A 14,601-nucleotide genomic window follows, 5' to 3' on the forward strand; every position below is an offset into this window, starting at 1 on the left:
AGGGGGTGAGGGTCCATCACTCTCTCTTTGTTGCAGCCCCCCTCCCCCCAAGTCCTTCCTTGATGGCCTCCCAAGTGATTGTGTCTGGCTTAGGCTGCCCCTCCTCTGAGGGGTCGCACCGGTCTCTGACTATCCGACCATGCACTGGGGACAGGGGAGTAAGCAGAGGCAGCATTTGCTGCCAGAGACAAGCTTTGTCTCCTTGTGGCTCGCATTCCGGAGGTCGCTCACTCAGCCTTAGCCATGGGAGGTAGTTACAACTCCTAAAACCAGGCAGAGCAGTTCCCAACAGTATTATTTTTTAAAAAGCATGAAGTCCAAGAAAAAAAAGGAACTTGAAATACAGGAAATAATTTATCTAATCATACATCTAATGAGCTAAATCTATAATCTAGACCTCCTTGCTTCCAGTACAGTACTTTCCATTACAGTACTTTCCATTACAATAAATGGCCATTCATTTTCAACAGCCAATATAAGAACATGGGGTTAAGGCAGGGGAGGATTAGACAAGACTTTGCCTCCTATTTCTAATCTTCCGCCTCAGAAACAAGGGAAAGGAAAAGTACCAGAAAACAGAGCCCAGATGGTGTATTTCATGTTATCTATGCACTAGGAACATTCTTTATCAAATTTAATTGCAACTTGTAATAGGAAATACAGTTTAAATCACAACACACTCTTCCCCTAAGACAAAAGTTCCATAAAGCAATACTTGCCCTTAGTAGATATACACTATAATGTTTTATACATTATTCTATTCCATTAAAAAAATAAAATTGTCCTGGCTAGGTAGCTCAGTTGGTTAGAGCATTGTCCTGATATGCTACAGCTGTGGGCTAGATCCTCCATCAGAGCACATGGAAGAATCAACAAAGGAGTTCATAAATAAGTGGAGCAACAATTAGATGTCTCTTTCTCCTCTATCAATACATTTTAAAAAAGCTTTTATTTATTTATCTTTAGAGGGGAAGGGAAGGAGAGAAGGAGAGAAATATCAATGTACGGTTGCTTCTCGGGGGTCCCCTGCTGGGAACTGGCCGGCAACCCAGACATGTGCCCTGACTGGGAATCGAACCGGGATCATGTGGTTCACAGGCCCACGCTCAATCCAATGAGCTACACTAGCCAGGGCAAAAATCAATACATTTTAAAAAACAAAATTGATTTTTGTGTCAGTGTGAAACAAAACTGCCCTCAAAAATAGGTTTCGGTCTGTTAACAAACTGCAAAGTTACTAGCTTGGCTGAAATAATGATATTTGCAGAATAATAAACTTCCCTCATATTCATTTGAACCACAGGTACCATCTCTCAGACTTCCAGTTTGTAGAATCTTTTCCTCATTGGAACACCAATTCATCACAATATCTCATAGATTCTAAGACTTATTTTCACATTTTAACATCTCTAAATTCAAGATGGGTCTTTTAAAAATCAATGGCATAGCGTAGTTCAATTGATAGTATTTTTCTTTCTTGGGTCACATGAAATAATGGTTAGTCTTAAACTCCATTTTCTTTTCTAACAGTTTCATTGAAATATATTAATAATGATTATATAGACCAAATTCTATTGCTTATTCATTTCAAAGTATCCAGGTAATCAGAACATTTTTTGACACCTTGTTGAGAAAATGTAGTGAGATGAAAACTGCCTAAGAAAAAAGCCTTGGTTATGGCCTGGAAAGAACCATGTTACAAATGGAGTTTAATATTACAGAAAACTTTCTCATGTGTTTTCTTGTGAGGGGTTGACCATGAACTTTCTGCTTTCCTACCTTATTTCTGTTTTGTTACTTTCTTTAGCATTTTACTTGTTTCCTCTCAACAGGGTTCAGAGGCACAGTTGCTCCAAAAATGGTTTTAAAAAAAGGCAAAAGATTATATCGAAAATTAAGGTACTTAAATCAAGAATTAACATTTATTATAAAAATGGGACGGACTGTTAAATTTCAAACTGCCACCAACCTAGCACATTGTAGAACTTAATGTCTGTAAAACTGGCACGAAGGATCCTGAAACAAGACTAGGAACAACAACAAAAAAGGTTTGCTAGGGCTATTTTCATCCTAGTCTAGTTGAAATATACCATCCTTTCCTTAAAAATAAAAATCCCTAATGAAAAAACAGTAAATTAAATGACATGATTAAAATGCTACTAGAAGCTGGAACAAGCAGTGACTGATTTTCAAGCCAGACACCGTGTGACTTTTTTCCCCTTTTGTCTGGTTATAACTTGAGCCAAGCCCTAGGGTGGGGAGGCGGATCTCACGCTCCGGCCTCGGAAGGAGCGTGGGCTCCAGAGCGCTGAGATGGAAGCTCTACCGTGTAGTCTCCTCAGATTGGGCAGGAGCCTGTACGACCGGTCCGGAAGGCCTCGCCTTAGCACGTCTCCGACGTGGGCGGGAGGCGGTGGGCTCGCCTCCCGCGGCCGCTCTCGGGTGTGCGGAGGCTCTTCTGTGGCGATAAGCCTAGCAGAACGAGGTGCGGTCAACCACTTGGGCGCGGTTACCGCCGGCCTGACAGGGGAAGCCTGTGGGCTGCCACCTCCGCGCCCTGTCACGTGACGAGAAGGGGTGTGGCCGGAGCCCGCGCTCCGTAGGGCGGGAACGGGAGGGGGGGAGGGCGCTCGACTGTGAAGGCTCGCCGAGGCTCTGGATGCCCAGAGAGGCGGTGACAAGAGCGATGACAACATTAGGCCGCGACGTGCTCCGGGCCCGGCCGTAGTGGTAGCGGCGACCCCAACGGCTGCAGTCTTTCCTTTCGCTGCGGCAGTCGCCGCCACTGGTACCCCGCAGACGGAGGGACGGTGGGAGCCTGCCCGGGCCGGTGGACTGCGGGCCCGGAATTTTCGTCCCCCTTGGAGGGTCTAGCCTGCAGCGCCTCCGCAGCGGTGAGACAAAGCCCTCTGGGCTCTCTTCCCTCCTGCCTCCGGAGACCGCGGCCGAGAGAAGTTGAAGTCGGACCGGACGTGTGCAGGGCCCCAGGAAAAACGGATCCCGGAGCCCAGCCAATCCGGGGCTCCGCATCGGTGAGTGTCGCGTGCATTTCCGAGTTAGGGGGCGGTGGGTTCGCACCCCTACGGCGACTGCACCCTCGTGTCCTCACCTTCTGAGCTTGGGCCGGCGGGGACTCCGGGCACCCCGCGCCGGGGAGTTACTCTTTGGCTCCTTTGTCCCCTTTTGTAGTGGGGTATTCCGAAGGCTGGCGGCGCTGGAGTGTTTTGGGGCCCACCCATTGCGCCTGCAGCCATACAAAGCGGCGGCAGGGGCTGGGGGGGAGGTAGAAGCATTTTAGCCTCCCTGAATGTCTGCCTCCTCCCGAAGTTCGGGCGGACAGCGGGGTCTCGCCGGGATCCCCCGCGCCCAGGGGAGCTGGCGCTGTCACTTTCTTGCGGTTAAGGCGAGGCTCCGGTTTTTCTGTGACAGCCCGGGTGGAGGCTGTGCCGCGCGCCGCAGACTGCACCCGCCCTTGCAGGGCTGGATGACACGGTGTTGTTCCTCTGAACCTCAGTACCTGTGGCCTTCTTTTGACATAAGAGAAGCCCGAAGCCTGTGCTGTACCTTTAATTTAAAGTTTGTTTCAAAGCCCATTCTCAAAAGTGGAATCAGGTTCCAAGGAGCCTCACATACGGAATGTGCTTTTGGTTCATTGAGACAGACACCCACTCAGGACCGGCTGAGGCGATGCAACTGTATATGCATATTTTCCATTCACAAAAGTCATTTAACACTCTTCGGGAGACTTCTGCGCTGGGGAACACACCTACTTTCATTTTATCTAGATGCAGTGTGAAATAATAGGTGGTGTAACTTGGGTTCCTACTTAAACTTATCTAACTGATAGTATAAGCATATTTGATTAAATACATAATTTAATGGAGTTTTTGCCTTTCTGATGCTGGAAGACTAAAATGACATCTGAGTAATACTAGACTGCCCTGTGTATGGTAGTGTTACTAACTTCCTTTGAAACTTAGCCTCAAATTAGTGCCTCTTAGATCTTTTAAAATAACCATTTAAAACCATTTTTTGACTTTTTAGGATTCCAAGGAGAGCGAGGATTGTGGAGGAACATGGGTGAATTGCTTGTTAGGGTTTCTGCATCCCATCAGGCATCTAAACTGATCACACTGAGAGACTGTGGACAATTTCTGTGCTTGCAGAACTTGTTTTGCAATGAAATTATTAAGATCATGCTAATTTTGCAAAACAGGTTGGGGAAGGAAGAATAAGGGTATGCAGTCTGTACTCAATTGAAAGTATGACTAATTTTAAATATTCGTTACCTCTTTTTTTTTTAACAACTATGTATGGAACCACTACAATGTGCTTGTTAAGAGTACTGGGAAAGGGACCAGATGAAACATAAGAACTATCTTTTAGGTCTTCAATTATGCAGATTAAGTCTTTGCGGTCAAATTCCATGTGAACAGTTTGAGCTGCAATACATTGTACACAAGTGCTTAGGAAGGCCTGTTTAATTAAAAATGGTCATGGTTTATTTCTGCTATTGAATACTGAATATTGAATATTATTGTATCTGTGATGTGTGAAATTATATTTTTCATTTATAATGTTATTACATTTTAGAGGCAATCAAATATGTTTCTTTGAACACATTTATGGCACTTAGAAATTTGACAATATGTAGTTTTTTGGCTCATTTTGAACTGAAACACCTTGAAGTATACTTTGGGGAGAAATATACAGTTCTAAAGAAAACTAATAAAATGCACCTAAGCCATGAAAAAATAAGAAATATATAATTATGGGTAATGTGGTTATGTTTTAGTTTGTTTTGATTTGAGAAAAAAATAAAATTATGAATTTACAAAATCTTCATTTTTACAAAAGGGTCTTTTTTAAAGGACAGATGGCAGAATTTCCTCAACTAGGGAATGCTCTTAGTACATTTAAATTTGGTTTGTTTATAAATAATCCTCTAAGAGCAGATTACTTGTATTGAAACATGAAAGACAGAATAAAGAATTGATACTTAAATGTAGCTTTCTAATATTATTTTGGAAAGCTATTATAATATTATTCTTTCCTAGTAGCAATACCTGAGGTATTATAGTTTCACATTTATATTATAATATTTAAAGCCAAACACATTTGTGGCAATGATCTCCAGGCATCGAGAGAGTCAGAATAGAAGACTATAGGCTCTCCTATATTCTAAGGAATATGACCTACAAATATTACATAAATGCAAGTTACATAAAAAGTGTCTGAGTACTTCATTACTGAAGGTGGCTGTGTGCAAGGAGATTGATGGAGGTGCTTGATTGTGGCAATTGCAGCTGAAGTGTAGTTTTATCATAGATGGGACACAGATGTCTGGACTCATGTGTAAAGATTTCATGTCAGTATGTGGGAAACCCTTGAGAGATTTTAGATATTTCCTTCCATCCACCTTGGTTCCTCACCCCCTCATATATCTTCTCAAAGGCATGAGGTTGAGGGTCTCACCTGGAAGACATGATAGAAGGAATTTTTTTTCTCCCTAAAAAATGTCAAGTTTGCAGGCTTTCTTCTGAGACCTTGTAGGGAAGGAGTCCTTGTCCTGGAACATCATATCCTTATTCTCTGTGTTATTTTTACCTTTGTTAAAGTTGCAAACAGTGTAATCTGCCCATGATAACAAGGACCTTGTCTATTTTGCTTACCATTGACCCTGAAAATTCTTAATAGTCATTGAAAGAAAAAATGTATTTCCAGACATAGGACTGGAAAACAAAGAGGTATATGTGATAATGTAGTCCAAAGTAGATAACGTATAAGCAATGAGGTGATAAAGAAGGATGTTGGCTTACGAGGAGGGAAACAGGTCATTTAATCAGGGAAACTTTCTTGGAGGAGGTGGTTCTTGAGTTCAGTCTTGCAGAAATGGTTATAATATCTGAAGGTACGTAAGTTTTCTCAGGTGGTAGACAGCTAGAACAAAAGCATTTAAACTTGGTAATCACATCAGATTAAGTAGAGTGAGTTATTTTTGGTAATATGAAGAATGTTTCTTCTCTCACAACTATTGCCTCCCAGAGAGGCAACCTTTTTAAGGTTGGCACACTTTTAAAGAGCTGTGATTTAGAGTACTTGAGTTTGAAAGTGACGGTGGTACAGTGAAAGCAAGAGAATTGAACTGGGGATCAGAAAAATTTGAATTGGATTTCTAATTACATCTTATATAAGCAAGTGTCCTTGGGCAAAAAACTGGGCCTTAGTTTTCTCATTTGTAAAAGGAGGATAATAATCCTTATCCCATATGCTTGTTGGGAGAATGAAATTACATAATGTATATGAAAGTGCCTACCTCAATATCTAACACATAGGAGAAAGCAACAATCATGAAATTATTTAAAGCATTTCTTTGTCTTTAGATTTTTAAGAATTATTTTGGTATATTTATCAAGAAGTTCGATGTCTACTTGAACTTTGAGTTGACCCACATATTACCATGTTTCAGAATTTTGGATGCTTAGTTTTCTTTCAGTCAAGCATATGTTTTGTAATAGAAAGGAAACTTGTATTCTTATAGTAACACAAAGAATGGTAGACCCCTCAGGTTTTTAAAGCCTCAAGTAAGGCATATATATGGCTGAAAATCTGAGCCTTTTAGGTTTTTCTTCTCTACAGAATTTGTTTTTGAAGAAATTGCTCTTGCCTGTCATGCCATCTATCTACTCATTGTTGTAAAGAAATGGAATTTTCCTGCTATTAAGAAGAAAAGTTACCAAAAAAGTTCTCTATATTTTCTAGTGATCTGATTGTAAACTGAAGGATCTCTACCTGTTGTCATTTATTTTAGAACTCATTATTTTTCTTATTGTGAAATCTCACTTTTATTTTTAAAAACTGTGCAGGTTTTCATTTATCCTTTCTTTTTAAAAAATTTTAAATTATTTATGTTTGAATACAGTTGTCTCCATTTTGCTACCACCACTTTTCCCTGCCCCACTCACCCCCCTCCTCCCAACCTCAATCCTTCCCACCTTTGGCTTTGTTCATGGGTCCTTTATACATGTTCTTTGACAACCCTTTCCCTTCTTTTCCTTTTAATTTCCCTCCTCTCTCCTGGTTACTGTCAGTTTGTTCTTAATTTCACTGCCTTTAGTTATATTTTGCTTGCTTGTTTGTTCTATTGATTAGGTTCCACTTATTGGTGAGATCATATGGTATTTGTGTTTCACCTCCTGGCTTACTTCACTTAGCATAATGCTGTCCAGTTCCATTCATGCTGTCACAAAGGGTAGGAACTTCTTTCTTTCTGCTGTCTAGTGTTCCTTTGTGTAAAAGGACCATCGGTTTCTTTTTTTAAGTATTTTATTTGTTTATTTTTAGAGAGAGAGGAAAGGAAGGAGAAAGAGTGGGAGAGAAACATCAATGTGCCTCTCATGTGTCCCCTTCTGAGGGCCTGGCCTGCAACCCAGGCATGTGCCCTGACTGGGAATCGAACCGGGGACCCTTTGCTTCACAGGCTAGTGCTCAATCCAGTGAGCTACACCAGCCAGGGTTGTACCATAGTTTTTTGATCCACTCATTTACTGTTGGGCACCTAGGCTGCTTCCAGCACATGGCTATGTGTTGCTATGAACATTGGGGTGCATAGGTTCTTTTGAATTGGTGTTTCAGGATTCTTAGGGTATAATCCCAGCGGTGGAATTGTCAGGTCAAACAGCAGTTCATTTTTAGTTTTTTGTGTTTTTTTTGAGGAAATTCCATACTGTTTTCCACTGTAGTTGCATCAGTCTGCATTCACACCAACAATGTACTAGGGTTCCCTTTTCTCCACAACCTCACCAGCACTTGTTTGTTGATTTGTTTGTGATGGCCATTCTGACTGGTGTGAAGTAGTATCTCATTGTGGTTTTAATTTGCATCTCCCTGATGGCTAGTGATGCTGAGCATCCTTTCATATGTCTCAGCCCTCTGTATGTCCTCCTTGGAGAAGTATCTGTTCAGGCCCTTTGCCCAGTTTTTAATTGGATTGTTTGTCTTCCTGGAGTGGAGTCATGTAAACTCAGTATTGTTTGAGCAGGCCAATAGACCTCTGTATAATTTCTTCTCCAAGCTTTTTGTTCTAGTAGCTGCTTGTTTTTTAATGAATTTCAAAATTTTATTATACTTTGTGAAGTCTTTGTAGTGTTTATAACCCATGGAGTAGTCTATTGTTTGTGTAATATTTGGAAGGGATTTTTGTTTTAAAAAGACTAAAAAGAGTCTGAGTCTTAAAATGGTAAAGAAGGCAGTTACCCGGATAGAATATATCTTCTATATTCACAAAGGACTGAAAAAAAGAGGAAATAGTTTTAGAACTTGAAGACTTTTCAAGATAGGAGGAGAAACTTTTTGATTTAGGGTTGTTAAAAACTTGATAGATTCAGAAGGAGATTGTTATAGTTCCCAAAGTTGACTTAGTAGGAATGGCTGATCATCATCATCATAATTAGCTAATATGCTGTGACTGTTAACCCAGGTTCCACTTTAAAATCACTTGGCCTGTTCTCATATTTACTCCTCACAGTGATCTCCTTCCTTCCCCAGCCCCACCACCACCATCCCTCCCCTCGAATCAGGCTATTTTCTTGTCCTTTGTAAACCTCCTGCCCAGGTGGTGGAGCCTAGCAAAAGGATTTGAATTTGAAATTTAAGGAAATCTTTTGACTTAAAAGCTTTTCCTCTTAACCACTGAATTATACTGACTTGTAGAATTTATTTGCAGATGCCCCTTATAACAGGTCTTGACTTTATGATATTTGTGAGACTGCTTTGATTATGATCTGATGAAAATCCACTTTGTAATAAGATGGCATATAGCCTCAATTTTTTTCTATTTGGTGTGTATTTGACATCTTATTTTTTTATTTAAAAATATAGTAAGTCAAATAATTCTTTAATATTTATTCAGTTGCCATTTTCTCACTAGGAAATTCCAGGGTCTACTGGAGATATAAGAAGAAATTAGTCACAGTATTTTAAGGCTTGTTACAATTTTTGAAATGAATACTTTAATTTTTTTAAATTGGTGTGGATGTTTATTATGTAGTCTATTTGAGGGACACAAATATATGTAATGAAATCTATCCTTTTTTTTACCATGACCAATCCAAGTCACTTAAGTTTATTTAAGCTTTCTGCTGCTGAATTTTCCACCATTAAACTAACTTGGTTTTTGACTGCCAAATGCCACATATTAGCAGAAGTATAATAGTTTATCAGTTTATACAGTTTCTAACAAAGAAGGCTCAGACCCCTGTGGAAATTACAAAATCTGTGTAGGTATATTTTGATGGGGTTGGGGAAATGGTAGATCTGGGGAGAGAGCAGTCCAATCTAAGTAAGATTATTACTGGGTTAGACTAATGAGGTAGGGTGCCTTGGACATGAGGACACAGGAACATTGTTCAAGTGCAGAGGAAATTGAAAGACTTTTGAAGGCTAGCTTTGCTGTATACTTTTGCCTACTATTTTGACTATAACATTTAAGATTAGCAATCCAGAAGTAAAGAAAACAGTACAATGTACTATAGTGGGAATTTGTAATAGTTCCTGGGCTGTTTTGCAAGATATGTATGGATCCTTTATAAATATTCATTGATGACAATAGAAAAAATCTGTTACTACCTATTATTTTAGAAGTATGGAGAAGCAGATTAGTATGGGCTGTAGAACACAACTGCTTAAATTCAGAACCTGTGCAGTCACTCACCATTTATTTAGCTTATTGCCTTGTGGTCCTATGCTGATATGAGTTGGCTGCAGGAGAAGAAAATGGTGTATTTAGTCAGAAATGAGGCCCAGAGGCGCATCCTGTGAGTTTTCCAAGGTTGTTATGTGGTATGGAAGTTCTCACATAATCATAGTGGAGAAAATAAAAGTTAGCAGAGAGCCAGCAAGCCTATCATGAGGCTACTACTGTGAAGGGAGGGGCCATGTGAAAAAGGTTTTAGGGAGGGCGACAGTGCAGATTCAGCTTTACCACACCATAGTTTGTGCTTCCTCATGCAGTGCAGTTTACACTGGGAAGTGGTTGCTCAGCCAGTAATGCATTTCTCAGTCATTTTCTCCTCTACCCCCATCTTCCCATCCTGCATTGAAGTGGGGCCATGTGACAAGATTTTGCCATGAACTGTGGCAAAATATGTTGTGTCGAACTATGTTGTAATGTCTGGGTTGAAGTGTTCTTCTTTTCCCTTCCACAGGCCAGATGCAGAGGCAGGGTCTCTTATGATATGTTAAAGGCATAAGGTTCGAAGGGTCTAGAGTCCCGAAATTACCATGTGGGAGAAAGCTGTGCACCAAGTAGAAGCACCCACTCCAGACTAACTTTAATGAGAAATTTTGATTATGTGAAATGACTGAAAATTTGGGGTTTATTTGTTGGGCAGCTAGTGTTGCCTTCACTATAAGAATGGGCTGCATAGAGGAGTCATTGAGGCCCTAAGGATATTCATACCATCAGGAGCTGAGGTGGGACCAAGTTAGGAAATCCCTAACTGGATACTGTTCCAATATACACATCAACATATGCCTTATAACTCAATGAGGGCCAATGGCCAAACCTCAGAAGTGGTGAGGACCCAGAGGGCAGTCCTCAGGTCTGCATTCACACCAATCATAATAATCCCTGTGCCCACAGAAACTTTTCTCTGTGACCACATGCCATCATTAGAATTGGGAGCAGGGAGAAATGACAAAATTTTTTCTATAAAAGTCTGAAGAGTTCCCTTAAAGCAGGGTTTCTCAGCCTGGCACTTAACCTTTTGGGGCTAGCTAATTGTGAGTGGCTTGCCTGTGCCTTGTAGAATGTTTAGTAGCGTCCTCGTTCTCTACTAATTAGATACTAATACTACCTTCCCAAGTTATACAACCAGCAATGTCTCCAGACATTGCAAATGTCCGTTTGGGGACAAACTCACTTTTAATAGAGAACCACTGTCTTAAAAAATGAATTAATTTGAAATTATTTTAAACTGAAAGAAACTTATCTTTAATTAAAGGACTTTTTTTCCCTTTTAGGAGATGGGTGGTGTTCATAGGGGGGAGCTTATTTATGAATATACAATAAAGAAAGCTATGTTGTTTTTATGAAATATACTGGTTTCTATTAAATGTTGATCCACATTTCTATTAACTTATCAATTTAGACATCTGTATTTCCATTTTTCTTCTTTAACTGGTAGCTATATTTCTTATTGCTTAAATAAACATATCCATCTCCCATTCTTCTACCCAAATAACCCCAGTTGTCATGTCCATAGAATCTCTCTGAATGACAAAAACCAGTAAATAGTTTTGAAATTATGATTATGTAAATGTTATTTAATGCTGGGCCAGGTGGTGTGCTTAGATTGTAATTGCTTTTCTACAGATCGCATTAAGCAACCCATGGGCCACTTGAGGAAAAATGTTGATAGCATCAAGGTTCAGTAGATTTTATTTTATTTATGTTATCAGTTACTCAAAGCCTAGCCATTGAATTAAAAAAAAAATGGACATGACTTTCTGTTCTCTTGGTGTTTCTAATTGCCCCCTTTTCTTGTGCTGTATGCTTTTATCATAGTCTCTCAGTCCCTCTGCCCCCATCCCATACTTCTGAGCGTAGTATCTGTTGCAGTATGTTCCCTATTTATCTGGAATTGCCTGTATTTTTGTCTCAGTTTGGACTGCTTTTGTTTTGGGTCTCTTTCTAAAACCTCCTTTCCTTTCACTGTACTCTTAACATTGGATTCATTCTATTACAGGTCTTCCTTTTTTTTCTTTACTGTACTTGATCTTTTTTTCTAGATTACATTCCTAAAAACTGTTTGAGAGGCAAACTTTGATTTATTCAATGTACAAAAATGTCTTCATTCTATTCTCATATTAGACTGATAGTTTGGCTGGGTGCAACATTGTAGGTTGCAAATAATTTTCCTTTAGAACTCCGAAAGCATTGTTTGGTTGTTTTCTAGCATCCAGGGATGGTTTATAGAAGCCATAAGCCATCTAATTCACTGTCCTTTTAAGATATTTTATTTATTTTGTCTGAAGGTTTTTAGGGTCTTTGTTTTATATTCCTGCTACAAAGTCATAATGACATATATAGATTGTTTTGTTTCAGTTATTCGTTCTAGGCATTTGCTTGCCCTTATTGTCTGAATCAGGTTCTTTACCTCTTGGAAATTCTCCTCTATTGTCTTTGATATTTTCTTCCCTTCATATTTTTGGCTTGTTTTCTCTTCAATAATCTGATGTTTTCTCTCTTGAATTGATCCTCTTTGTCTCATTTTTACTTTCAAATTTTGCGATTCTCTTTGCTCTGTGTTTAGGGTTTTTTTCCCCCCATAGTTTCTGGGGAAAAAATTTTTTTTTGTGGGCGGGGCAGGGAGGATAATCTATGAATTTTCTTGTTCTTTTTTTCTTTTTTCTACCATTCTTGTTTTATGTTGTAATTATTTAGTCTCAATATATAAAGCATATTTTTAAAAGATATCTTGTGTTTCCTTAGTTATCTCCTTCTCTGGTCAGTTATTATGTTTGTTTTGTAGTCATTCTTTTCAATGTTAGTTTTTCTTATGTGCCTGGTGATCCTTGGTTTTCTATTCATGTTTCCAAAAAAAAGGACTAGGTTTCTGGTCTGGGTCTGTCCTCTCTCACCCTGCTCTTTGGACTGTTTTCGCTGTTATGTTTTTCCTTTGAGTAGAAATTCTGACTGGAATACTTAGGGGACAGAGCAGTTAAGGTTAGAGGCTGTCAGTTGGTGAGCATTGGTTTAGAGTAGGAGGGAAGGGAGCAAGTGTCCAGATTGCGGGTCTTCTAAATGTCAGATGAGACAGGTTTCTTACTGTGTCCCAGCATCCCCACTTATCTTTCCCTACTGAGGTAGTCATTCATTTTCTTTAAGAAAAGCCAACTATCTTTTTCCCTGGCGGTAAATGTCAGTTATTTAGATACTGCTTGGAAATTGGGGGATGGGAAATGTAGTTGTCCCTTGTACAGTCAATCAAGTAATATTTAATTCTTCTATTTTTAGCCCCTCCCCATTCTTGCCCTTTGCTATATCATTGCTTTGCAATCACGCTTTTCAGGTTTTGTTAGCCGTTTGGGCTTCCACTGTTTTTGCATTACTCTTGAAGGGTAGAAGGAGGCTGTGGGTTTCTCTGCTTCTTGTGTCAATCTCACATCTACTTTCATCTTTTAGAAATTTGTTGAATTCCCTCTTATCCCCAATTTTAATGTCTTTGCTCTTATGGTTTTATTTCTTTCTATATGAATTGTTTTTAATTGGCAATAGGATATCTGGAGTAACTGGCAAGAATATTTATATTTAGTCCACTAGCTTTTATTGGAGTTCTTTTGTAGCTTCTTAAACAGAAGGTTCAGAACTGTTGAACTATATTTTTTGTTAATGCAGGTTTAGTCATAAAAATTGTGATATTGATACAGTGATTGTATACATGTGTGTGTCTTCATGCCAACTGGCCCTAAAACTTGTATTCTTTTGAATTCTTGTTTGCTTCTTAGTTTTTCTGTTTGCTTGTCATCATCCTCAACTTGTACATGTCATTATGATTCACTTGCCACTTTTAGTTTGCTACTTGGAAACTGAATGAGACCATTTAGAATTGTGCATAAAATAGTGACTTTGCTCTAGAGAATGGCATGTTACCTTTAAGCTTGTGGCTGTTGTGATATTTCGATAGTTTAGAAGTCTTTACTTATTTTACTTATTAACTGTGTACAGACTGGTGAGGTGTTACTCTTTTTTATTTATTCTGCCGTAATAGTTGTAGCTAGTTTGGTTAATTACTTATGATATTTTTCACTATTCCTTTTCCTTCTCATGTGCCTTATAAGCTTTGACACTTTAAATTTTGAGCTTGGATTGTCTAACTAGCTTGCTAAGGGCCTTAATTTTCATCTCCTGTTTTCATTTTATGTTCTTCAAAAATTTCAGGCATTGTTCTAAACTTTCTTTAACTTACTGTGTTTATTGCCCGGTCTCCTTTCCTGAATACTCAGGCTTCATAATTATTGCCTATAAATTACCCTAAGCAACTAAATTTAAATTTATCCATCTTTTCCCTCTCTTCCAATAATAATATTGCTGCATCTCTCTATTAATCTTGTTCAGTTCTTCTCTCAAGAGACTTTCTAGTTCTTCTACAGGTATGGTTTCAACTGCTGTGTGTATCTTTTATGATTGAAATTATAATTCTTCTGCAATCAGAAATTTTTACAATCTATATTCTAAAAATGCTAACTATTTTGAAGTTGAAACCCTGACAAGGGTTGTAATTTGATAGGCTTAAATTCCCAGATTTGGCCTGATCATATAAGATATTGTAGAACCTACAGAGTACATATTTGAAATTTAAAGAAGCCTTAGAAAATAAATGGGCTCTTGTGAAATTTCTTTATTTTAATGTAGAGAAAGTCAAAGATGTAAATATTCCCTAATGCAGTGGACATCTATTCACTGAATATTTTGTGAACTATCTTCTGTGAAACTATTGATTTTAGCATCCAGAGACTGGATTAGATAGTAGTTAGATGTTTCTTGCTTTACCTTTTTCATGTATTCTAAGTGTTTTCAGATATCTGTTGTCATGCTTA

General features: G+C 39.0%; 2 protein-coding genes across 6 annotated transcripts in view; one reads left to right on the forward strand and one right to left on the reverse strand.

The window, feature by feature from the left end:
- Positions 1 to 225: 225 nt before the first annotated feature.
- On the reverse strand, positions 226 to 3,049 carry LOC118989582 (translation initiation factor IF-2-like). The gene is made up of 3 exons (XM_037049913.1): positions 2,968 to 3,049; positions 2,327 to 2,860; positions 226 to 263 (listed from the first exon to the last, which is right to left on the reverse strand). Exons 1-3 carry the CDS (start codon positions 3,047 to 3,049, stop codon positions 238 to 240), a joined length of 642 nt encoding a protein of 213 aa, XP_036905808.1. The 3' UTR covers positions 226 to 237.
- OSBPL8 (oxysterol binding protein like 8) overlaps positions 2,843 to 14,601 on the forward strand; it is a 199,227-nt gene continuing 187,468 nt past the window's right edge. For all 5 annotated transcript variants that reach the window (XM_037049393.1, XM_037049394.1, XM_037049395.1 and 2 more), the window contains exon 1: positions 2,843 to 3,032. The gene's annotated coding sequence lies outside the window, so the exon portion shown is untranslated. The remainder of the gene's footprint in view (positions 3,033 to 14,601) is intronic.

The sequence above is a fragment of the Sturnira hondurensis genome, unplaced genomic scaffold (genome assembly GCF_014824575.4).
Source record: "Sturnira hondurensis isolate 20B ecotype Veracruz unplaced genomic scaffold, ASM1482457v3 Scaffold0006496, whole genome shotgun sequence".
Classification (NCBI taxonomy): Eukaryota; Metazoa; Chordata; class Mammalia; order Chiroptera; family Phyllostomidae; genus Sturnira; species Sturnira hondurensis.

What these genes read in the sequence shown, in the direction of transcription:
- LOC118989582 (XM_037049913.1), bottom strand. Translation starts at nt 3,049, where the DNA reads ATGCACGCGACACTCACCGATGCGGAGCCCCGGATTGGCTGGGCTCCG. An exon ending in TGGGGCCCTGCACACGTCCG is followed by an intron (nt 2,861 to 2,967) that starts GTCCGACTTCAA and finishes AGACCCTCCAAG; the next exon opens with GGGGACGAAAATTCCGGGCC. An exon ending in CAATCTGAGGAGACTACACG is followed by an intron (nt 264 to 2,326) that starts GTAGAGCTTCCA and finishes GCCTGGTTTTAG; the next exon opens with GAGTTGTAACTACCTCCCAT.